This window comes from Thamnophis sirtalis, unplaced genomic scaffold (genome assembly GCF_051295495.1).
Source record: "Thamnophis sirtalis isolate CommonGarterSnake01/CBP01778 unplaced genomic scaffold, rThaSir2_p1.2 scaffold_8, whole genome shotgun sequence".
Classification (NCBI taxonomy): Eukaryota; Metazoa; Chordata; class Lepidosauria; order Squamata; family Natricidae; genus Thamnophis; species Thamnophis sirtalis.
In genome coordinates this window covers 48,111,640-48,138,063 of record NW_028261388.1, presented here as the reverse complement: position 1 = coordinate 48,138,063, position 26,424 = coordinate 48,111,640, and the positions used below count along the sequence as shown (strand labels likewise).

Sequence of the window (26,424 nt, the reverse complement as noted above, 5' to 3'; positions counted from 1 at the left end):
ACCACTGGTTCAATCATGCTGGCCAATCAGTGCACCATTGGAAGACCCGAAACACCAGGTCAGAGATAGATCATCGTGGAAAAAATCTATGTGGTTGCTAGAAATAAAAAATGTCTTGATGGCACACAATCAATTACAAAATCTAAATAATGATGATAACTGCAAAAATCTGGACACCATGAGATGGTAGCAGTTATTTTTATTAGAGCTCAGATTCAGTTGCCCTACCTTTGGGATTTTATTCTATTCAAAAAGTTACTAGGTTATAGATTCACCCGATCCTGAATCCACCTGAAAAATACCCACCAATACTTTCAATCCAACTTGCATTTAGCTAAATGTGGCACCATGGTGGCACAATGGTTAGAGTGCAGTACTGCAGGCTATTTCTGCAATTGCAATTTCTGCAATTTGGAAGTTCATATCTCACCATGCTCAAAGTCGACTCAGCCTTCCATCCTTGGGTAAAATGAGGACCCAAATTGTTGGGGGCAATATGCTGACTCTGTAAACCAATTAGAGAGGGCTGTAAAGCACTGTATAGCAGTATATAAATCTAAATGCTATTGCTATTATGCATGTATGTGTATATGTATGTATTTGTGAGAAGTGGAGGAAAGAAAGGCAGGTCAATACTCCTCTGTTTGAATATGATCTAAAGCAGCATACCTTGTATACCTACATATAATCCTCCTATTGTGATGAATACATACGTGACCACTAGTTGTTTACAAATATTATAAAAATGTACTTTTTTTGCTATGATCTATATCTCATACATGATCACTGGCAGAAAATGTGATATTAGGTAGATAGATATCCATGGAGATGCTAGTAATATTTATCATAATGGTCATAAAGTGGCCACAAGCTATGGATTTATGCCAATGTCTTGCCTTCAGTTCACATGTACACACCAGATTATTATAAAAATGACCCCAATGTTGCTGCAACATGAAAGGCCTGATAATGCTTCTAATATTTGTTGAGCAGTAAAATATTTGCTCTTGTAGCATCAGGTACATTGTTAGTTTGGGGATTATGAGCCACGGTGGCACAGTGGTTAGAATGCAGTAATGCAGGCTACTTCTACTGATTGCTGGGTGCTTGCAATTTGGCAGTTCAAATCTGACCAGGCTCAAGATTGATTCAGCCTTCCATTCTTGGGTAAAATGAGAACCCAAATTGTTGGGGGCAATATGCTGATTCTGTAAACCACTTAGGGAGGACTGTAAAGCACCGTGAAGCAGTATAGAAGTCTAAGTGCTATTGCTATTTAAGAAAAGCTGCTGGAGCTTTTGTCTACATATAACTTTAAGCTGACATAACAACGGATATTAACATAATACAAAATGAAACTATAAAATGAAATAATTATAAGGCCAAGTATTAAAACAAGTAAACAATTACCACATCTATCTAATACAATTTTTGTGCTCCTAAAATTAGAAAGTACTTTTATTGTGTGATAAACACTTCTGGGATCAAGATAGTGTCCTCCCTCCTATTGTTTACATCACAACCAGCTTTTGCCTTTGAACTGTGTGATTTTGGAGTTTTGTATTTTCTCAAGAGCTGAAGACCTACCCTTTCATAGGCAAAAAAGCTCCACCTTTCACTTCTTTCCATGATCTTTAATTTTCATTCCTTCTGCTGGTCTTTCCACGCACCAGGAAAAAGGCAAGAGAAAAGAACTAGCTGGTTTTTGGGTCATGCGTTCATGCACAGCGGGAGGGATGGGTGGGATCATGTGCACATGTGTAGGGGGCTGCATGTGCAGGGGGTCATATGCGCATGTGCAAGATGAAGCATGGGTGCAGTGCCCCTCGTGGCCCATTTTTGGTCCCAGGAGGCTGCGGGAGCCTTTCTAGGACTAAAATGGCGGGTGCAGGGGGTGGTGGTGTTGCACATGCATGCGTGGGGGGGCAGGGGTAGTGCGGGGGGAATCATACACACGTGTGTGGGCAGGGGGAAAATGGGGGTGTTGTGTACACTTGTACAGGGGTGGGATATGGGGGGATGTCACATGTGCATTGCATTATGGTGCGGGCTCACACTTTCAGCATGCAACGACAAAAAGTTTAGACATCATTGATATATACAACACATGATTTCTGCCTGTAGTGTGACATCCAGTGTTTTTAGGCTTTCCTGTTCAAACAGAGGTACATTGCACCTTTTTTTTAATCTCCTTCAAACACTTGCAGGAAGAATTAGCAATTAAATCTAGCTGATATGAAACAGGACGTGTTTATGTTTCATATGTTTTCATATATACAAAGGAATATACACAATCATAAAAACAACAAAAAGAATTTCTAGGACAAGGCATTTGCGGTAATGATCTTTGATGTGAATGTGTTATAGCTGAGCAAGTTTCTATGGTGGTTAACTCTTACATAGAATGCTGCTTTAATTTCACTTTTTTTCAAGTAGGTTCTTGAGAAAAGACATTATGCATGCCAGAAATAATATTTCCCATAGGATTAGCCTGCCGTGATTCTCAGTCCACTTGTTTCGATAGTGACTTCTATGCACTTTTTTTTTTTTTTTTTGCTTTGGCTGTAGTATAAAGTAGGTTAAACTGAAAAACTAAATAGCAGTGCTGACACAGAAATATCTATTTCCTAGAGCTATCATTAAGAAGCAATTTTCGAAAATGCAGCTGGCTTGTATTGCTCAGATACTTTTGACCCAGTAATGTTACACTGAAAATGTTCTTGTTTCCCTCACTGGGTCATATATCATAACAGACTGATACTCCCCAAATTCTTTGTCTTGTACGTAATTTTATATTACCCAGGAAGGTTGCCAAAGAAATTATCTCATGATGGTGACAGGGGTCTGTTTGGACCATCTATTGGAGTTCTTGTAATTATCTTTGTTTGAGTAGAAGCACAAAATACTCCAACACCTGGAAATAGAACACTTATCCTAGTTTAGGATTTGCCTAATGATCCAAGATTTGCCTAACAATCGAGACAAAACATAGATCTTAGTTTTCTCTTCCACTCTTCTTCTAAGAAGACCATCTCCTAGAGCACTTGTGTCAAACGTGCTGTGTCACATTGCCATCATGTGATGTTTCACGACGTTTTCCCCATTCACAGAGGTGGTTGTGGCCTGCATGTGATGCATACGGCCTATGGGCCGCCAGTTTGACACCCCTATACTAGAGCATTTTAAGGATTAATAATAGAGAAAGAAAGTGGGTGTTTAATTCCAAATAATATGTAGTGAAGCATGTTCACAAAAATCAATTGGGCAATCCTGTGATTATTATTTATTATTATACAATTGTATCACAGCGACCAGTTGTTTTGCCGGATTTGGCATTGGTTACTAGTCGGGCCCCACCCAGGGTTTTAGGACGTCATAATGTATTTTCGTAATATGCGTGCAGATTCAAGCAGTGTGGCTTTTGGCATTTGACTGATGGTGATTTTGTCAATTTTTAACTGTTTTAAATGTAATTCCAGTGCTTTTGGAATAGCACCCAGTGTGCCAATTACCACTGGAATTACCACTGCTGGTTTGTGCCATAATCGTTGAATTTCAATTTTTAAGTCCTGGTATTTTGCGATTTTTTTCATGTTCCTTCTCAGCGACCCTGCTATCACCTGGTATTGCGATGTCTATGATTGTGACCTTATTTTTCTCAACCAGTGTGATGTTTGGTGTATTATGCGCCAGTATTTTGTCTGTTTGTATGCGAAAATCCCACATCCCTCTTGTCGTTTTTGTCTTTTTTTGTATTATTTTTATTTTAATTTTTATTTTTTATCTGTCCTTTTTTTTTCTTTTTTTTTTGATTTTTTCCTCTCCCACCGGTGTGGGCAGGGATTGTTCAAGATTATTACTTTCATCAATATTGCTAAATAATAATTACAGTTAAATGAAAATGGATACATAATAATGCCTTAGTTAATATGAGTTATGTTGGTTGACTGTGGAGGAGATGTACCAAAACTTATCTGTAATTGATTGATATATTTTTTACAGATGTAAAGAAAGATGTGTACCTGTTTTAAACTAAAATTAAAAAACACTTATTAAAAAAAAAGATCTTGACCATCTGATTTTCGGTGACTTTTTCAGGCTGATGTTCCCGCCAGTTTGTTGCTGTTTTAATATTATAATTTTTGCACAAATTCCAATGGATCATTTGTGCTACTGAATTGTGCCGCAATTTATAATCAGTCTGCGCGATTTTTTTACAGCAGCTGAGTATGTGATCAACAGTTTCATCAGCTTCTTTGCAAAGTCTGCATTTGGCATCATCAGAGGATTTTTCGATTTTGGCCTTGATGGCATTTGTGCGGATAGCTTGTTCTTGCGCAGCCAGGATTAGTGACTCTGTTTCTTTCTTTAATGTACCTGTTGTTAACCATAACCAAGTTTGTTCACTGTCCACTTTATCTTTTATTTTTTCCAGAAACTGGCCATGCAGTGCTTTGTTCTGCCAACTCTCCATTCTTGATTTTATCACATCTTTTCTGTATTCTTTTTTCGTCTGTTGGTCCTTCAGTAGTTTTTTGTTCTTTACTTCAATTAATAGATGTTCTTGACTTTCTTTTAAATAATCAGCCAGTGCATGTTTTTCTTCTTCAACTGTTTGCTTCACTTGTAATAATCCTCTGCCACCTGATTTTCGGGGCAGATACAGTCTATCAGTATCACCACGTGGATGTAAACTGTAGTGCATTGTCATTAGTTTCCTGGTTTTTTGGTCCAAAAGGTCCAAATCAGCTTGTGTCCAGTTAACTATACCAGCTGTGTATCTTATAACTGGTATTGCCCAGATATTTATGGCCTTGATTGTATTTCCACAATTCAATTTAGATTTCAAAATTTTCCTAACTCTGTTGGTGTACTCTCACTGACAATAGTGTTTACTTCTCCATGCTTGATATTATCCAACTGCAGAATGCCTAAGTATTTGTAGGCTTCATTTTCGTTGCATTTAATTAGTTGACCATTGGGCATTTCAATTCCCTCACATGCAGTGATTTTGCCTCTTTTTATGGATACAGTGGCGCATTTTTCCATGCCAAACTGCATTGAAATATCGGTGCTGAATACTCGGACTGTATTTGTCAATGATTGGATTTCTATTTCTGACTTTCCATAGAGTGTCAAATCATCCATATATAGTAAATGCGAATTTTTTTCAGCTTCTTTGGCTGTTTGGTATCCTAATTTCATTTTTTTAAAGATTACTGATAGTGGGATCATTGCGATGATGAAGAGAAGAGGTGAAAGTGAATCACCCTGGAAAATTCCTCGCTTGATATTAACCATTCCGTAGATCTCATTTCCTACTGCCAACTCAGTTCTCCATTGTTTCATCGCCTTTTCAGTAAAGGATGTAATATTTTTGCTAATGCCAGTTGTTTCTAAGCATTTTATGATCCAACTATGTGGCAGTGAGTCAAATGCCTTTTTGTAATCAATCCAGACCATATTCAAGTTTGTTTTTCTGTTCTTACAATTTTCTAATATCATTTTATCAATTAGGAGCTGATCTTTTGTGCTCCTGCTCCTTCTTTTGTTGCCTTTTTGCTCTACTGGCAAGATGTTGTTTGTTTCCAAATAATCCAGCATGTTATCGGCAATAATGCCTGTGAGTAATTTGAAGGTTGTTGGCAAGCATGTTATTGGTCTGTAGTTTTCAGGCATTGTTCCTTTAGTTGCATCTTTCTGAATCAAGTATGTTTTTCCAGTTGTCAACCATTCATCAATTTGGCCCTTTTGTAAAATTTCATTCAGTTGCCTGGCCAATATTGGATGTAAACTGGTCAGATGTTTGAGCCAGAAACCATGTAATTGGTCCTTTCCAGGTGATGTCCAATTCTTTACCTTTTTTACTTGATTTTTGCCCATCTCAGTTGTTATTTCTAATACTTGCATTTGTTTGTTGCCAAATCTTTTCTCAAAGTCATGTATCCACTTTGCTTCCTTATTGTAGTCCTTTGCATTTTCCCACAATTCTTTCCAGAATTCAACTGTGGCCTGCTTTTCTGGTTTTTCACTATTGGTGTCACCATTCACATTAAGACTTTGATAAAAACGCCGTTGGTCTGATCGAAATTGCTGATTTTGTTTATATTGGATGATTCGTGCCTCATATCTTTCAATTTTTCTAGCTGTTGCTGTTATCTGCTGTTTTACAATCTCTACAGCTTCATTGATGTTTCTTGTATCCAATCTATATCTTTTGATTAGCCGATCTACGATTTTGTTGTTTTTAAGCCGTTGCTCATGCATGTTCTTTAAGTTACTAGCATCTGCCCTTAATTTTTTGACTTTTTGTTCTAATCGGATTTTCTACTTTGGCTTTGATGCTTTTTCTGTTGTGTGACTAGGTACTTTGATTTTAATGCCTAGTTCATTAGTGACTATTACAGCTGCGCTATATATTAACTGGTTCGTTTCCAAGATGGATCCTGATTCAATTGTTGAAAACAATGCATTAACCATTTTCATGATAGGGGCCAAAATTTTCTTAGGCACAGTTTTTAGTGATGGTAAAGGTTGTCTTTCCTCATTAAGCAGTAAAATTAAGCAACATCCTCAGTCTTGAGACTAGTAAAATATTACATATGCTTGTAAGAAAGAGCAATGCACTCACTGAGTTTCAGTACTGCTTTGGCAACATATTAAGACATCCAAACATATAATCATGGTTCTTTCTGCGGTCATCACCATGTCATCATTGGCTGCTTTTATTATTATGTTAGTTAAATTGCTATCCACATGACTAGCTGATGTAGCCAAAGCTTGTAAGTGCAATGCTCAGTTTAGGGTATCTGCAAATGATTAAAAATCATTAAGAAAGCTATAAAGGTTAAATATTTGCTTGGGTTGCATCTGTGTGTAAGAGAAAGGCAGGCAAAAGTAACCAAAATCTCAAATTTAAATATAAATTATGGATTCCTTACAAATTATAATTATGATTTATTAAAACATATAATAAAAGTATACTGCTCAGAGATAAAAATTTCCTTGAGTAGAGCTCAACATTTGCTGAATTTCTTTCTTTTTTAATGGCAACAATATGGAACCCTTTGTCATTGCTTTTTTCCAGGGTGTTCTTTTGATCTTCCAATCAACATCCTGAGATTACCTGATCATCCCATACAGGTCTGACTTTTCTTAATTTTTTTAAGATCAGCCAAGATTTGCAAGCTGACATTACCTCCACCACCAACTATAATAACAAAATAAAGACGAAAGTGAAACTTAAACAATGTCTCATTGTAAGTTCCATTTTTGTAAATAAAACAAGTATTCTTAAATAAATCTTGATATATAGCTAAATGCTATTTTGTTCTTTATTGTACAGTAGTAACAAATCAAAACACAAACATACAGTATGCCTGAGAAGATGATTGTGTATTAGCTCCCATGCAGTGGAATTTAAACTTGTAGAATCTTATTACATCTTTCACAACTACTATTTGATAATATTGCCACAAACCATTTTGGCAAAAAATTTCTCTGAAGCGGTCATTCAGCAACAGATAAGTAACAAGCCTGCCTTTTAACATCTTTTAAAGGTGGATTCTTTTTTTCCCCAAATTGTATGTCGCTGATTCATTTAGAATTCAGATCTTTATTGTTGTAAGTATCAGAGAAGAAGCTGAAAGAAAATAAGCAGCAAAAGATGATTGAACAAGTATTTCAAAACAGGTTCAATTTAATCAGCCAGTCCCAGAACACACACAAGTAAACATACACCTGCCCAAAGAGCAAAACCTGCAACAACTCATATCGAACAAATATACTGTATATACTGCATGTAAGTCCAGTGGTTGCTAGTTTGCTGCATAATTTTCTGACTTCCAACTCAGATTTTAGGGACTGGGGCATCTCTTATCTAGCTTTAAGTCACCGCCAGGGAGGAGACACTTTCAGCCCTAGACTGTGAGGTCAAAAAACATTTTATTTGCAACTTGGACTGGACCAGCATAGTGGATTAACATCTATAACGTTCAATAAGAAGCTGTCATCCTGCAGTGGATAAATTTAGTGATAATAAGCTTTCCCATATCCCTTCCCCATCCAGAAGCAAAAAGCACTGAGTGATAGTGACCCACCATTTAATTTGCTAAGAGGACCTCTAGGGACTTTCTGCGTGCTAGAGTCATTGCTCAATAACACAATATGCTTCAGGATAAACATTGTTTTGCAATCTGATAATTAATTAACAATCTAAAAAATAATCAAAACACAACTAAGGAACAGGAAATCTGGTAAATGTCAAGGAAGCAGAAGTTGGCAGGCTCACTGTTGTCCTCAGGAGTCACAATGGTGATTCAAGATCTGTAGCGTCAGAGAAACAATCATATGGAATCTGAAAATGGAAAACTCTTCTACTTCCAACAAAGAAATTCTAAAAATTACCACAAATAACTTTCCAGGCAACAATCCTGACCCCTCAGATTAAAAAGCCAAGGTTTTTTTTTTAAAAGAAAACTACAGCATTTAATTCTAAACTACCACACTAAGTAGGAAAATTGGAATAAAGTTGTATTTATGGTTGATTGGACATGAATAGTTGTTTCAGGTGTTGTACTTGGATGTTCCATTTATCAGACTTTGGGACTTTAGAGAGCATTACATTGATCTCCAGTAGGATAAATCCATATAAAGCAGGTATGTCTAACCCATGGCCCATGGGCTACTTGCAACCCAGGACACTGTGGATCCACAAGATAATAAAAAATATGATGGATATGGTAGGATAAATCAGGTATCTATGGCCCTGGCAGCCATTATAATAATATCATCAAAAATGTACATTAAGTAGAACATAGAGCAAAGCCAAATCAGCTTTGTGGAATCAGAATAACCAGAATCAGAATAGAGCTGGAAGGGACCTTGGAGGTCTTCTAGTCCACTCCCTGCTCAAACAGGAGATCCTATACCATTTCAGACAAGTGATGCCTTAAAAACCGTTAGTGATGAATCACTCACAACTTCTGAAGGTTCCACTGGTTAATTGCCCTCACTGCTAGGAAGTTTCTCCTTAAGTCCAGGTTTGTTCTCTCCTTGATTAATTTCCATTCATTATTTCTTGGACCAAGAAACAATGGACCAAGTTCAACCAACAGATGAAAGATCAGACCATAATCCACAAGGAAGCAGCCTAAGGACAAGGTTTGAATGCCCATGCTGACACGTATTGCCTTCTTCCATGCCTGTTGCATTGAACTGAAGAACTGTCCTAGGACTGTCTTTGGTTTCAACTCCTAAACTCTAAAAGCTTGAGGCCACAATGTCAGTAAAAAAAATTCCTCTTTCTACTTGAGCCATAAAATCTTCTGCTGAGGCCTTCCAAGCAGAGCATTGCAATGAGCTTTTCCAAGGGTGGTATCTTAGTCTTTGAACACTATCTCCACTAAAGTATAATTGAAAGCTACTTTATAATAAGTTACAAAGTCAGATGAAAATGGTTATTTCACATCACTTTGTTTTAGAAAGTTGAAAACTATCCTGGAAACATCACTGATACTTATCACTGTGAGTGCTGTAAAACACAAGTATATTTAAAATAAAAAGTATTTTTTTCCTCTTTGGGTTTACTTAGATATACAGTAGCTAAGTTAGGATTGTCATGTTTTAACTACAAACCTCCAGATACAAGAAACTACAGAAGAGATACGGGAAACGCATCGCTGCCATCTGGTGGTCATCTTTGTGTTTGCAGTCCCAAATACGGTAGAATTAATTGCTGTTTAGGTGAATCCATAAGGGATAAAACAACCTCTGTTTTTACCCCTTTGGAACTCTTCCAGTTCATTTACATTTATCCAGAAGAAATAAGATGCATTATTTTAATTGCCGTTACTTCGAAGTAAAGGGTTTTGGGATTGCAGTTTTGGAATGAAGACGAATATGAATCATCACTATCATAATTTAATTGGAGCCAGTTTTATGTACAGCACAGTTTTCCATCTCACTCTTAATTCCTTATAGGAAGGTCTAATGCAAGGCAGCCTTTTTGCATCCCCGAGTAACGAAAACCTACCCAGGATTTCAAAGCAAACATTACAGGCTCCAGACAGTACAGTAGTGCAGTGCCGTATCTTCATGTCATAAAAGAAAGTTTGTCTATGATTCAAGATCAGGCGATTCAAAAAGATAGGAAGGTTGCTGCTTTTGACCCTCCTCCTGACAAATCTCCTTATAGCTATGCCTCAAAGCAAACGTCATAAAGCGGTCTCTTTCTTTCGCAACGAAATCATCAAGTACTCCTTGGCTATCATTGAGTGGCTATTAGGGACTTCATAGCACCGGTATGGCAGCCTTAAAAAAAGGAGGCTTTAAAGCTAGGATAGCAATCCCTCCCCCCGCAATAAGTTCTTTTCTCAAAAAAAGAAAAAGAAACATTCATTCCAAATAGCCTCGACTACCGCTGAAGGGAAGCGGTCGGAGAGGAACCGCGAGAGACGGAACGCTTTTTTTCGCGATCGGTGTTTCCGGAGGACGTGAAGTGCGTCGGACCGCCCAGAGGAGGTGGTGGAGGACGAGTGAAAGGAAAGTGGGGATGGCTTCTGTTTCGTTTGCCCGCGGACTATGGCGGGGCTGCAACAAACGTAAGCCTAAGGAGGAACCCGAGGGGTGGCTGGTTTAAACTCTGGGCTCAGGGGATGCAGCTAAGGCATTGTTATAATGCCATTCACTTCGATGTACCTTGGTATTACGCTGCTTAGATTAAAACACTGCAGTCCCTGCCTGTCCTTCTTAATGATAGACCAGCATAATATCTGAAACCCAGAATTGAAATGTGGGGTCCTTTGGTGGTTTTCTTAGAGGCGTTTCGTTACCCAGACTAGGTAGCATCATCATTTCTGTTAGGGAGTAGAATATACATTTGGTCTCAATTTGTATTCTAGTGACTTGCCCTGGCAGTGTTGGTGGGAATGGTCTTGGTGCTTCTTTGGTTGGGCTGTTTACTGTTAGCTTGTTTGGCAATTCCTTGATTGGGGTATTGTTTGTTTGTTAATTGTTGGTCTAATGATAGACCAGCATAATATCTGAAACCCAGAATTGAAATGTGGGGTCCTTTGGTGGTTTTCTTGCAGGCGTTTCGTTACCCAAACTAGGTAGCATCATCATTTCTGTTAGGGAGTAGAATACTGAATATTAACATTAGACCAATAACAATATAATATTGTTATTGGTCTAATATTGTTAACATTATTCAAATATTAATATTTATGTCTGTGTGCTTGCTGATAGCCAATTGTTCCCTTTTTGCTCCTTGATTGTCTCTTTTGATTAATATGTAGATGTTGTTTATGTCTATGTGCTTGTTGATGGCCAATTTGATGGCCCTATCTCTGAGAAATTGGCCATCAGCAAGCACAAACAGCATCTATATACCATTCAAAAGAGACAATCAACAAAAGGGAACATAAAAGACTAGAACCTCTTCACCGGCAATCAACACCCAGATAAGTAGAGATTAATACCAAGATGAACATTAGATTAACACATTAAAATTTGGTTAGGACCAAAGAACAACCAAGATGACTCCCACCAACACTGACAGGGAAGCCACTAGTGACTAGAATATAAAATGAGAGCAAATCCCACTCCCTACTAGCACTGTCCTCATGTCTTTCTTAAATCTTGCAAGAACAGCTTCCTGAGCATGGATATTGCTTTAATAATTAGGGAAAGTTAGATAACCATTTGCATAGTATCAATAATATTTCCTCTTAAAGGCTTCCATTTCTAAAGTTTAAACCTGGAATTTAAAAATGGATTCCATGATTATGAACATTGAGTTCAGTTTGTTTTATGTGGCTGGTGCCTTGCTTTTTGACCCTGGAGATTTTATAGCCTGACATTTCAAACTCTAGGCTCCTAAAGTTAAAGGGTATTTTCTTGATAATTGTTGGTAAGAAAAGCAGAGTTGGTAGGTCTGACATATTAGAAGCAATGTGCATTGTGTATGGTAAGGTGTTTGCACAATTCATAGCATCATTGTACATCTTTTTAAAGACTCAAACATTTGATTATGTGATATGGCAGGTATTAATGGCATGTGATATTGCATTGCCCCCCCCCCTCTCTCTCTCACACACACACCTCAAACTAGCAGGAGCTTACTTCTCTTAAAAGATTTAAGTTATTTTTGTCAGATTTTGAATAAAGGAAATGCACTTTCACAGATTCCAGAGAGGTTCTTTAGATATTAATTATAGGTCTTGCAGCAAGGAATATTTTTGCTTCATTAATTTTAGTCAAATTTCATAGAGCTTACTTTTATATAAATGCATTAGAAAAGATGATATTAGACAATTAAAATAATATATTTTAACAAACCCTTCTTTTTTCCCCCTCAGGATTAATTTCCACTGCACCTGCTTCTCAACTTTCAACAGCAGAAATTGCTCAAAGGCGCAATGATCTGTTCACAAAAGAGAAAGAAAGACAACTGTCTCTTAATCCACGGATTGAGAAAATTGAAGTAAAACATGTTGGTAAATCACATACTGGCACCTTATTTATAATGAACAAAGGACTTTCCACTCCATACAGTTGTGCCATGCGTAAGTAATTGAAATGGTTGTTGTTAGGCTGAATAACAAATTGAAACATGTTTTAAGTAAGAAGGGCTATGGCTTTGTTAGTTGTGTTTCTACAAATACATAATGTTTGGGAGTTAAAATTACTCTAGTAAGTGTTCACTTGGGATCACCAGCCATTCTGCTTCCCTAATATGTTTCTTGGTTTCTACAGATCTGTTCTCTTCTTTGATACTTAGTCTCTAGCAATTTGGAATCCTCAGTTTTGTTGAGTTAATTTCACCTATCCCTGTTAATTCCCCATGAAGCATCATTAAAGGAGAGAAATATTCCAAGTCATCATGCTGTTTTGCGATGAATTATAACTTGATCCAAAACAGGCAAAAAAAATAAAATAAATCCTGGCTTCTTCCTGTTAACCAAAAAAGATTCTGATAGTGTCTCATAGTAGGATTAAAAAAAGAAAAATAAGTAGAAGTAGCAGATGGTTCAAGAAAACTATGGGTGAAACCTTGCTGCTTCCCTTAAAAACAATTAGTTTTTACCATAGGTATTATACAGATGATTGTTTTAGACTGTTGTTTCACTAATACAGTGTTTTTCAAACACTGTGCCGTGGCACATTAGTGTGCCGTGACATAGTGTAAGGTGTGCCGTGGGAAAAACACTTTATATATAGTCAATATAGGCACAGAGTTAAATTTTTTTAACATTTTCTAATGGTGGTGTGCCTCGTGATTTTTTTCATGAAAAAAGTGTGCCTTTGCACAAAAAAGGTTGAAAAACACTGCACTAATAAAATATGATTCTATGATTCTTTGAAGTTTAATTTTTATTTTACTTTGTTTGTTTTTTCCAGATTTAAGTGAATGGTATTTTAAGAGATCTGTGCTTGCCCTTGTAGATGGGCAGCTCTGGGATATGTACAGACCTTTGACTCATTCTTGTGAAATTCAGTTTCTTACTTTCAAAGATGAGGATGCAGAAGAAGTGAACAAAGTATGACAATACTGAACTTCTTGCTTTATATTGTTTTTATTAAACCTGCAGGACAAAAGGATGCATGGTGTAAATTTAGTTGAATGTAAATACAGGTAGTCTTTGCTTAACTTTGATAATTGGGACTGGAATTTTTGTCACTGAGCGATGCAGTGGTAAAGCACAATGTCATGTGACCATGTCATTTAGTGATGGGAATCTTGATTGTGAGAATCATGGGTTATTAAGCAAGGACATCCTGTGATTTATTGCAAACAAAATCAACAGGGAAACAGGCAGGAAGCTGCAGTTGTGACTTCCTGCAAACAAAGTCAAAGGAGAAGCAGGCAGGAATTTGCAAGTTGTGACAAATCTTTTTTTAGGTAGATTTCAAGCAGGCCAGTAAGCAGGTAAATGTAATGGAATATGGCCAGGTGGGTGAGGGTTTAGCGTACTGTGATGGGAGTGCAGCCAGGCAGAAGTTAAGTCTTGTAGCCTAGCATGATTGCAGGGTGCCTATGGCCCAGTGCAAACATGATCAAGTATGCATACACTGTGGAGTGCAGATACAGTGGACGTGTTCTACAGAAAGTAAGATTTTCCAGATCTTTAACTCTGTAGCTGGGCTACTCATGAGAAAAACTGGAATATTGCAACTGTCATAAGAATGAAATAATTGCTAATACCCGAAACACAATTGTGATTCTCGTGGCACTGCTGTGGCAGCTAGAAATTCAATAATAGTATGCCATTCATTCAGAACCATTGAGGTCATAACCCAATAACAACTTGTAGAGAAGTTGATTCAAACATGATTTGAATATAATGATATTCTGTTTCTCTTATTATTCATCTTAAAGTTTTTTTCTTTTCCAGATTTAAGTGAATGGTATATTAAGAGATCTATTATGAAGGATATAAAGGATAAAGTTTCATCTTTCTGACTTTCCACTAATTACAGATTTAAATAATACAAGTGGAGTATTTTTGATTCATAAAATAAATGACATTCTTATTCCTTAGGATAGTCAGAAACAGAATACAAGGCAAATACCTTTTATGTCTGGCTACATTTTTAATTATATTTGCTGTCAAACATAAAACTTCATAAATGATGCCTTGAGTCTTTTAAATTTTGCTTTTGAAACTAATACTGAACTGTTGATATAATTTGAAATAATATCTATTGCAGGCTTATTGGCGTTCTTGTGCTACGATTCTGGGCTGTGTTTTAGAACAAGCATTTAAAGATGAATATTCAGTTACTCTTGTTAAAGCTCCAGAAATACCAGGTAACCTAACTCTCTGGAAGAGTATTTTACAATGAACATAGAAAATCATCTCTGTAATTTACACATTTTAAAAATGTAGATATTATAGCATTTGAAGTGCATGCAAAATATGAATTATAGTCTGAACCCACTGGAAGGTTACAAATCTGAAGAAAATTATAATAGACAATTTACTAAATTACCACTTTCAATAGATGATTGTCAACTGTTTTTGTTCATCTAATTAATAAATATTTATAAGTATTTAATAAGTTGTTCATCTAATTAATAAGTGTTTATCACCATAAGAATAATAAATTTCTTATCGTAAATACTTCAATTACTTTTTTCTCTGAAGATAAAAGGTTTTTTCAGTTGGTCTTTATTTGGAATTGGTCATATCCAAAACTGCTATGCTAAACAACATAATGCTGGAGAAAGCATACTTCTTAAAATGATTTATTAACACGTGTTCAATTCTCAGTTGTATACTATAGCAGAACAGATAAAATTCCTGTTTAAATAGAACAGAATTGCAGACATAGTTTGAATATTACTTTTAATATTCAAATTCTGCAATTTGCTCAATTTATCTGAAAGGTTTTACCCCATTGAACTCGGAAGAAATTTATGTATGCATATATAGAGAGTTGTGTTATAACCCTCTCAGCTCCCAAAAGTTTTGAATAAAAATCTCTCTTTTTTATTCTTTTGAATAAAAAGCGAAATTACAATATTTTTCGGAGTATAAGACACACTGGAGTATAAGACACAGCAAGATTTTGAAGGGATAAATTTTTAAAAAAGATTTTGCACACCGCGGCCCCCAGGAGCACTCTGCCCTCTGGTTTTTTTAGGGGAGGGCAAAAACGTGACACATGGGGACTCGATCTTGCTAAAGGATAAGGCTTTTATCAATCTCAAACCTACTTTTCTGTATCCCTCCCATGGCAGGGCAGGACTAAACATATCTGTCTGCACTTTATTTTATCCCCCCTTCCCTCTGACCGGTGACACAGAGCCGCTTGGCCCAAGGAGCGGCAGTTAGCTCGCTTCTTCTCTTCAGTGAGGAAGGAAAGATACATGGGGGCTGCTGAAATGGCACCTGAGCGGCAAAAGGGAAGCCCAAAGGAAAAAACCCGGCAAGGCTGCCTCCTTGAACAACAAGGGTTGTTCACCGCCCTCTTGGCAACCCCGCTTCCTTAGTCTCAGGGCAAAAGCAGGTCCCAGGCTGCAGGGAGACTCCTGACCTGGCACTCTTGCATTCTGAAGTTTCCTTTCCATCCTGCACTTCTTCCACTAGCCAAGATCCCAACAATGCCAATAGCTTTTCCCGGAGAGAAAGTGAAGATCTAGCATCTTGAGAAAAGACTTTGTGATGAGGAGATTGTTTCTCTTCCCTTCCTCCACCCCACTCCCCCCAATCTGCCCAGATCTGTCATGCAGCAAAGAGATACAGTAGCTGGGCGCAATAGCAGTTATAGCAATAAGCAGATCTGGAGAGATTTGGGGTGGGGGGGTGGAGAACGCTAGATTGGGAAGTTAAAAACCTAGAATGTAACACAATCAAGCTTTATTCAAAGGCTTTGGCTCCTGAGAATCCAGAGAGATTGGGTGGGGTGTGTGTGTGGAGGAAGGGAAGGGAAGAGAAGAGGAACAATCTCCTCCACCCTCCAGACCTTCCGCACAGCCCTCAGAATCTGGCTATCCCATCAGGCCTGGGGCTAAGACTGTAACCCGCCCAAATGGTATGAATGTTGTGTTTTTTAATTATGTATTGTCTTATATGTTAAAAGTTTGTCTCCCCCTCCCCCTTGGGTTGTGAGCCGCCCTGAGTCCCCCCAGGAAAAAGGGCGGCATATAAATAAACTTCAAACTCAAACTCAAACTTTTTACGAAAGCTTTTCTCAGAATGCTAGATTGGGAAGTTAAAAACCTAGAATGGGACAAATAAAGCTTGATTCAAAGGCTTTGGCTCCTGAGATCAGTGTGCTGCCACCCGGAAATGTTATTACCGTGATCTCTGCCGCCTGGAACCGCCTGAGAAGGGGCAGGTAAAGAGGGCGCTGCAGAGATCGTGGGACCAGAGTTTTGGATGGCAGCGCACCAATCTCAGGAGCCAAAGCCTTTGAACCAAGCTTGATTGTGTCCCATTCTAGGATTTTAACTTCCCAATCTAGCATTCTGAGAAAAGCTTTCGTAAAAAGGAGATTGTTCCTCTTCCCTTTCCTTCCTCCCCAATCTCTCCAGATTCTCAGGAGCCAAAGCCTTTAAATCAAGCTTGATTTTACCCCATTTCAGGTTTTTAACTTCCCAATCTAGCGTTCTGAGAAATCTAGCATCTTTGAGGCAACTTTCGTTTGCAGGAGGAGGAGGAGGGCAACTTAAAGCAGCGCTTCCTTAAACCAAAGCCTCTGAGTAACTGGAAAAGAAAGGCATGCTTTTCAAGCAGCAGTTTTCTCCAAGCGCGGCTTTCTTTCCCAGTTACTCAGAGGCTTTGGTATACTCCGCCCTCGCCCTTCTCCTTCTGCAAGCGAAAGGTGCCTCAGAGCTTCAGTGGGCAGCTCAGGGGAGACAATGGCGACAATGAATTCACTTCCCAGCAATGTGAAGAACCGCTGCCACCGCCACTACTGCCTAAGCCGTCCCAGGAGCCCAGCCAAGCAGGAGCTCTGAAAGCAAAACCTCTCTCCTTTCCAGCCATCATGATCTCTGCAGCGCCCGCTTCACCTCCCCTACATTTGGAGTATAAGATGCATCCAGATTTTCACCCTCTTGTTTGGAGTAAAAAGGTGTGTCTTATACTCCGAAAAATACAGTAAGATAATGTTAGGTGAACTTTTTTGTGAAAAGGTTCCAAAGACATTCAGTTATTGACCAAAATGTTTCTTCAGTTTTTTGCCAGAGCAAATGTCAATGCTGGAGGATATTTGATATTTGGACACAATTCATTATTTTTGTTCAAAAATGGGATATATAGAACTCAATAATTAACTATTCAGCCATATTTAGATTTCATTTCTTTACCATCCAGCATTTATTTATTTGTTTTGATAATATCTTGTCTAATGAAGAATTCTGAATAACCCAAAACCTTGTACCCTGTGTTTGACATTTTGTTTAATTAAGACATGCCTAATTATGGATTTAGAATTAATTGTATAGCCACATTTCTGGGAGGGAAAACTGATACTGTAACTATATGCTGGTTCTCATTGACTTTGTTAAATATCTGATTTTGAAAAATCTATTCATATCAATATTTCAAAATGTTGTCTTGCTATATAGTGACATCTGGAGCGTTTTGCTATGATGTAATCTTGGATAGCAAACTGGATGCATGGACGCCAACTGAGGTAAGATCAAACTGATTTAATGGACAACTCAATGTATCAATTCTATGAAAAGAATAATTGCTAAATGTAAAAATTCCAATGGACATTTGTATCCACGTAGAACTTTATGTGTTTGTGTCCTATGTTTTATTTACTCTTACTAGGTAATAAAACATGATTTTGAACTACTGGAGAAATTCATTTTTTATAAATGTAGATGTTAAACTGCACTTCCTAGACTGCTGGACCAAGCCTCTAATACTTATCTGGGTTTCAAATGTATTTTTTTGAATAAAATATATTTAAAATTTGCATATTGTGAGGAAATATTTAAATATTTTGTAAACATTGATCTGAAAACAGAATGTATGCAGAATTAGCAAACCAGAAATTGATTGATCAATCCTCCTATGATGATACAGTCAATATTAGATTTTGTTCTGGATTCAGACCTTAATTCATATAATATTAAGTTATAAAACCTAATTTGGAACTTCTTCAGTTCTGGTCTGGTCATATTTAGTCTGGTCATATTTCTATTATAAAACTGTTTCTGCCACTGTTCCACCCTCTGGAACAGGCAGGGCAGCATATATTTAATAAATGATAATAATAAAAATAATATCAAGCATCCATAGATGTCTATTGCTGGTCGTTGGAAAGGACTACCAGTAGATAGGCAGACAAAAATACCTAACCCAGCTGGCTGAATGTGTGACAAACCAATAATATTGATTGTAGTCATGTAGAAAAATGCAAGGAGGAAGATTAATTTTAAGTTCAATTTTGCATTAATATAGTAGAAACATTTTTAAAAAGTAAGGTGTATTAAAATATATAAATTGGATTTGGATAGCCTCACAAGCTTGCCTTTTTATTCCTCAAATATTTCTTATAGTATTTGCTATAATTGCTAAAATTATTAATTCAGAAACTTCCTTCTGTATTGCATTAGGGATGGCATGAAAGGAACACTATGTGATATGTTTAAATCAATTAAGTCAAATAATTTTTTAGACTGCTGGGCATATAGAAGATATTGAGTTTTTTAAAGCTTAGTTGAAAGGAGGAATAGTAAATATGAAATAGGTTCCACTTTTTATACTTACTATATTCCTGCAAAGACAGAGCTAATTTAAATAGCTATAGCTTGAAAAGTCTCCAGAATAATATTTAAATATTGCACACCAAGAATTTAAAGTACTTAAATTATTTGAACCTTTTTGTTTATCTGTCTATATAATCTCAGAATTTTATCTCATTTTTGAAGGAAAATCTCCGTTCCCTTTCAAAAGATGCTTTCCGATTAATTCAGAAAGATTTGCCGTTTGAAGTGCTGGATGTCGATGCAAAAGTGGCACTTGAAATATTTGAGTATAACAAGTTAGTATTAACAACCTATATGTCAGAGTTAAAATGTCATTCAGAAAAGATGTGTATCTGTCTATCCCTGCAGTCATGTATATAATCTGAAATTAGTGTTTCATTCTGAAGATCTATGATATAATTTGAGATTAAAATAATAAACTTTTGGTTTTCATGTCTATTAATATGCTACTGTTAGCTAAAAGGAATATGGCTGAACAATGTATAATTCCTGTTAAAACAAATAGTCATATATTGCACTTAACATAAGTTGTATATTCTTTATTTTGTAATAGATAATAATGCACACCATTCCACTTTGAAGAGTAATAAGAGGAATGAATAAAACGGAATATGTTTTCTGTGGGTTTAAATGCATCAACATTTACTGTATAAGAATAGGGTTCTGAAGTTTTAGAAACATTTCCACTAGAAGCAATGCTGGCAACAGTTAATAAAGTCCTGGTGGTGGGTGTAAAGAGAAATTTTCTCAGTTTTTGAAAAGAAAGAAAAAATATTCCTTAGCCCACTGTTACTAGAATTGGCATGTAGGAATGAAAAATAACGTATGATTAAAAAACCCAAAATAACATGTATATATTCTTCTACCTGAATTTGCGGTTATTTTACATTAAATACAGTAGGAAGTTTAGTTATGGCCCTGCTTCTTTGTGTTTTAGGTTCAAACAGGATATGGTTGAAGAAAGAGCTTCTCAAAATTCCAAAGGAGTAGTTACAGTGCACAGGTGAGCAAAGCCCAAGCCAGCCTTTTTCTTTTAATAACTAGATTTTTTTACCTTTATGACCTTTACATTGAACCAGAAGTGAAATATTCTTACAATCATGGGGAGAATAAATGAGGAGGTAAGCATCTGAGCTATGTTTTAACACTTTAGTGAGAAGTTATGTCTTTGCTTTCTCTCTCTTTTTCTCTTCCTTTAAATTGATGTCAAAGAAGAGACCAGCCATTCCTGACTCATCGGAATATATGATTATCAGCAATTTCTCTTTCATTATATTTCATTATACTGAAATCTACAAAAATGCATTATATTCAGTGACCCAAACCACATTCAGAACTCGTGGAATTATTTTTTGTGATTAGGGCAAATATTTTGCAAGGGATAAATAAGGCCTCAATCCTTTGTTCTGGAAGCCTCCAGCTAAAAATTATATAGTGTGAAGGAAATCACAATTCATATATGCATCTAAATACTGATGTTCCATTTAATATAGTTTCATTCCATTTATTTATACTTTATTACTTATATTGGCATGTGCAATTCAATGTAGTGTTTGGTCTGTTATCTCAATAGACAAGTCTATCACTACCTGAAAGCTATAATATATTTTATAAATGTTGATTAACTGGCATTAAAATACTTTATTTCAGCACTTCTAAATTACAAAATATGTAGCAAAAATAAAGTTACAGGCTTATTGTTTCATTAATTTTTCAGCCAGAGACAAATTCATTATAGATGTTTAAAGACAGTCATTCCATAAGCTTCAAGTGTTGTAAAAAGAATAGAAATGTAGGCCATGATTCCAAGCCATATTTGTGCAAACATTCAAATAGGGATCACTTAAGAAATTTAGTCCATCTTCCAATTATCTATTCAGTTTCACTTCAATACATGCAGTGAATGTGGAGCTTAATAACCCACTGGATAGGTAACAAATACACTTTTCAAGCTATTACTAACACATTTTCTGTGATTTGTTTTCAACCAGATTTGGTGATTTTGTAGATGTTAGTGAAGGACCTCATATCTCAAGAACTAGCTTGTGTGATCAGTATGAAGTGACAGCAGCTCATAATCTTCAAAGCAGCCAGTCTAAATTAAGAAGATTCCAAGGTATCTCTATACCACATCATTTAAAGGTTAGTAATCTATTTACTAGTATTTTTTGTTTAGGATAAGAAAGAGAATATAGACTTAGGATGGTATGCAGTAAATAGCCTTCAAATTATTCATCCTAAATCCACTGATGTTTCTCATGAGGCAAGAGAAAATATTTTACCCTTTTAAAAACTCCTGGGGAATTTAAAAAAAAGTAAAATAAGTACATTAAATGTTTTGGAAAATTAGAATCTTTTTGTCATTTCTTTGAAAAGAATGAAAAACCATATGCTTGCAATTTGGCAGTGCAATAGTGAAGAGTTTAAGGGCCAGTAAAAAGGAAAGGGCTTTTTAATGGGTTTTATACCGCCCAATCCCCAGCAACAATTGATACAGAATTATTAGGAAAAGTAATTATTAAACAGTCTCTGCTCCATAGTTTAGAATCCATAATAAAAATTAAAGAAAAATGATAGGAAATTGGAAAGCATCTCTTGTTGCTTTTTAAACTAGAAATAAATAGTACAAAGCCAGCATCTTAGAGTTTAGTGGAAAAGATTCAGCCAAACTTTTCAAATTCTAGTACTGTATTTCTATTTAGAAAATGTAACATCACTTTCCCCCCAAAGGTTTTACTTGATTGCTATATTTGGGAAAAGAATTGTTTTCCAGAGAAACATTAAATTTTAATCACACACACACAAATTCTACTGGTGCCTAAAATAATGGAATTTAATGTTTATTCTTAAGAAATACAGCTGGGGAGGAGGAGCCAATGTCTCCACGGTACAGACGTGCAGTCTCGATGCTCTGAGACTGCAGCCGGTACTTTTGCCACTGGGGGGGTTCAATCGGACCTAAATCGTCCCGAAGAGACAGTGAACAGGAAGAATACATCTTGCTGATCTCGGGGATATCGCAAAATCCCTGAAAAAAGCAAGAAAAAGTCTTCAAGCTGGTGACAAAAGACAGCTTATGCTGATGAAGTGGGAGACGGATGGCTATGGAACTGAAGGGAACAGAAAGTGAAGTGTGATTCAACTGAGGAATTCTTTCTGTTTTGGAAAAAACAACTGCCCAAAGGAATCTCTTTTTTATGCTAAACTAAACCCACAACTAGAAGAAGCCAGCGGCGAAATTGATCTTTATTGTTTTGTTGTGGTCAGTATATATTTTTCTTCTTGTAACTATTGAAATATTCTTCGCAACTTTTTCTCCCCCCCCCCCCCCTGCTTAAAGTGAACGGACTGGTTTCTCTTCTTTGGTCTCTGCAATATTCTTCAACTAAAGGACTAAAATCTCCCTCTTTATTTTAACAAAAATTCTCTACTATTTGCTATTAAACTCCACTTTGTTCCTCCTAAATCTGAGTCAACACAAGAAAGTGGAAAAAAAAAGTACTAACTTTGCTGCTCAGAAGCTTAATGTTTTCGTGCTTCAAAGCTCTGTAACTAAAAGTGATAAGAGTCAAGGCTAAAATTGTTTATCACAGCTGTTTCTTGAGAGCCTTATCGGTACTGGGTGAAGGGAAAAAACCGGAACCTCTCTGTTGTGAAGATTAAAACTACAACGGCAGTAATTTACAATTTGGAACATGGAACAATCTACAGAAGAGGAAGCTTTAATTTTGCAAAAGATTTGGGATGCAATTCAAGAGTTATTCGTAATTTTGAAAATTGACAAGAACATAGAGTTTATACAAGAAAAAAATGAGGGAGGTGGAGTTCCAAAAATTGAAGAGAAAAAGGAACACAAAGATAAGAAATCTAATGATTTTGATCTCTGAACTGAAAGTGGTTGAAAGTGAAAAAATGGGAGTTTGGAAGGGGGATTTCGATGGCCTGGAGCTTTATCCCAAATTTCAAGGCACAAAAGAAGAAAAAAGAAAAAAAATGATGGTTTCAAAGGAAAAAACCCTAACAGAAATAGGATTGGCAACTAAAGATAAACCAATTAAAGTAGCAAAAGTGCGCCGAGACTATCCGAGAGATCCAATGGACAATAAGGTGTGGAGAGATGTTATAGTTACAGTTAATGACATATATATGTACTGGCTTAATATAAGGAATTTGGATAGAAATTGCAAATAATGATTTGGGGAAAAAAGTTTAGAAATTTAAATAACCATTATTAATTATAACAACTAACAATGAAATGATAAGGATAAGGGATACAGTTAATGATACATACATGTATATCATAATAAAAGGAACGTGGACACAAATTGTAAACAGTGATTTGAGGGGAGAAATGGGCTCAGATATTTTGTCAACTAATTTTTGTTTAGAATGTGTTATAAAGGTTTAAGGCTATTGGATGACTTTGTAATAATTAATAAAATGCCATTAGGTGGCTGTGTTTTTTTTAAACTATGGTTTATTCTAAGCAAAAGAACATTAAAACAATTTCAGCTAAATGAGAATTATGATAGGTTGAAAGTAAAACTCATTAAGAACTTTGATATTTGATATGAATGTAAGTAATGAATCTGGAAGAGATGCACGAAAGCTAATTGTAACCAATTGACACACTTTCTACAAGATGTAATGTAAGATGATCATTTTTGTGTGTTGATTGTTTAGTAAAAATAAAAAAAATGTTTATTAAAAAAACAGAAATACAGCTGGATTTTTTCTCTTTAAATCCTGAGAGGTTTTATATAAGAAAGCTGAAAAATTATGAAATGTGGTTATTTGATCCTCATGAGATTTTGCCCATAATACACAACATAGAAACACATTTTCATTGAAAAATAATAATAATGATTTATTAAACTTACATACTGATTGATTCTGTTTCATTACAGCTTTATCATACTATATGGCACAGATTGCGGAAAAGATCACAGAAACTAGTAAGTTTAAGCCTCAAGGAATAATCACTACATTTGCATAACTTATTTTTCTGAAACCTATGAAGAAACACAACCCTGTAATAAAATGTAACATAAAATATCAATATTTTAGAAAAATGCATTAGAAAATATAAACAATTTCTTTTGCTCTGATATTCTAGAGCAGGATCCTCCAACCTTGGATATTCTAGAGCAGGATTCTCCAACCTTGGCAATTGACTTGTGGACTTCAACTCCCAGAATTCCTCAGACAGTTCATGCTGGGGAGGTAAAGTCCACAAGTTGTAAAGGTGCCAAGGTTGGAGACCCCTGCTGTAGATTTTTTTATAGGTAATCCTGGTCTTGTGATCATAATTGTGACCGAAATGTCCATTGCTAAAATGTGTGGTCATTAAGTGGCACCCAATTTTACGAGATTTTTTTTTTGCCACAGTCATTAAGCAAATCTGGCTTCCCTCATCAGACTATGTTTTTTGGAAGCTCCCTGGGAAATTTGCAAATGATGATCACTTGACCATGGGAATGTTGTGACAGATATAAATCTGCAGACCAGTTATAAGTTACTTTTTTCAGTACCATTGTAACTTCAAACATTTGTGAACCTAATAGTCATACGTTTAGGACTACTTATAGTATGTACCAATGTGTAAAGAAGAACTTTTCATAAGATGTTCATAATATGTAAGGCATAAAACTATTTTTATTTTCTTGAGCCTGGAAGGAATGACAATAGCACTACTCTGCTTTATTATTTGTATGTTATATTGATACACGTTTTAACTTTGGGTAATTACTATCAAACTTAAAGTATTGACTGCAATGTAAATATAATGGTGATATGAACAATTGATATTATTACAAGTGTTAGTACTACTGTTATTACACTATTAGAGAAGTTAAAATTGACAGGAAGGCAATGTAGAATGGAGAACTACAAAGGCTAAACATGAATGCTGATACAGAAGGCTGTATAACTACTTTATATTGTTATGTTTGTCTTGATTTTTTGTTGTGCTTTTTTCCTGTTTTTAAAAGTAAAAATGTTTAATAAAACCTTTTTAAAAAAAAATATTGATTCACGTTTTAGATTGCATACACACTCCATGTGTATTGCAAACATCCATGAAAATTATTGTTGACTTGTTCCTGTTTTTAAAAAGCAGAGACTTATTCTTACCCATCTGTTACTGGGTTTGGAGGTGTGAGAATGTCTATTTTTGTCATAGTATAAATTACAATATACATGGGATTTTCATCTCTGGATGGCCAATAAAATGTAATGCTTGCTTTGACAGTTGTGGCCAAAGGCAGTGCTGAGGGCTGCACATAAATGATTTGAAGATTGCTAGGACTCTTGAAGCTTTATTTTGCTTATGGGTGCAATAGGGAGAGTACTGAATTTCAAAATTGATTTTTGATTTGAGTGTATAAAAGTAGTAGTAGGAATTAAACTTAAGAATCATGGCATTGTCAATCTAATATTACCAGATAATTTAAACTATTGACAAAAAACGTAAGAATTCAAATTTCAGTGCTACTTTCCTATTTATATAAATATATTTTCTAAATGGTCTGTATTGCCATGTATATAAGTACATCTGTTATAATATCTACTAGCAAGCATAATTCTAAAGCATCTCTGTATCCTCTTTCTTTCCTGGGTAGCCTGAATATTAAACCAAATGATATTTAATGTGTGTTTTTTTCAGTAGTATTTTTTTTTCTGAAGCAAATGCTAATGAGAAATGAACTATATTTTTCTCAGGAGGCACAGTGTTTCCATTTCTGCCCAGATTTTTCAGTTTACCCATTGCAGTTCTCATTAAGAAAGTCAAAGTATGGTTGCCAACATGCAGGATGATCAGTATGAACAGTGAATAGGGGGAGGAATTGGAATGGATTTGGGGATTTGGCAAAAGATATGTGAAAGTTCATATTTTACCTCAAGAATTTATTATGTTTTGCAGATCAGCGAAAGAAGACCAAAAGAAACAAACGATGGAAATGAAATTACAAATGTTGAACTAGCCTGACCCTTTCTAATCTGTATGTGTGGAAATACTTATGAATTAAATTGAGATTGTTTTAAAGTACAGATTCATTATTCAGATCAATTCTTCGAAAAAAATCTTTGAGAGAAGGTTTTCAGAGACTCACAGAACATCACCCTTATTCTACCAGATTAGAATTTACATATAATGGCAATAAAAAGAGATTGCATATCTAGGGGTGTTT

The 26,424-nt window shown here is 35.9% G+C and overlaps 1 protein-coding gene across 1 annotated transcript; it reads left to right on the top strand.

Moving 5' to 3' along the window:
• The first annotated feature begins 10,491 nt into the window (after positions 1-10,491).
• On the top strand, positions 10,492-26,279 carry MRPL39 (mitochondrial ribosomal protein L39). Its single transcript, XM_014057208.2, has 10 exons — positions 10,492-10,601; positions 12,360-12,566; positions 13,402-13,541; positions 14,713-14,812; positions 18,080-18,147; positions 19,397-19,509; positions 20,172-20,237; positions 21,226-21,376; positions 24,142-24,189; positions 26,157-26,279. Exons 1-10 carry the CDS (start codon positions 10,553-10,555, stop codon positions 26,220-26,222), a joined length of 1,008 nt encoding a protein of 335 aa, XP_013912683.2. The 5' UTR covers positions 10,492-10,552; the 3' UTR covers positions 26,223-26,279.
• Positions 26,280-26,424: the final 145 nt, after the last annotated feature.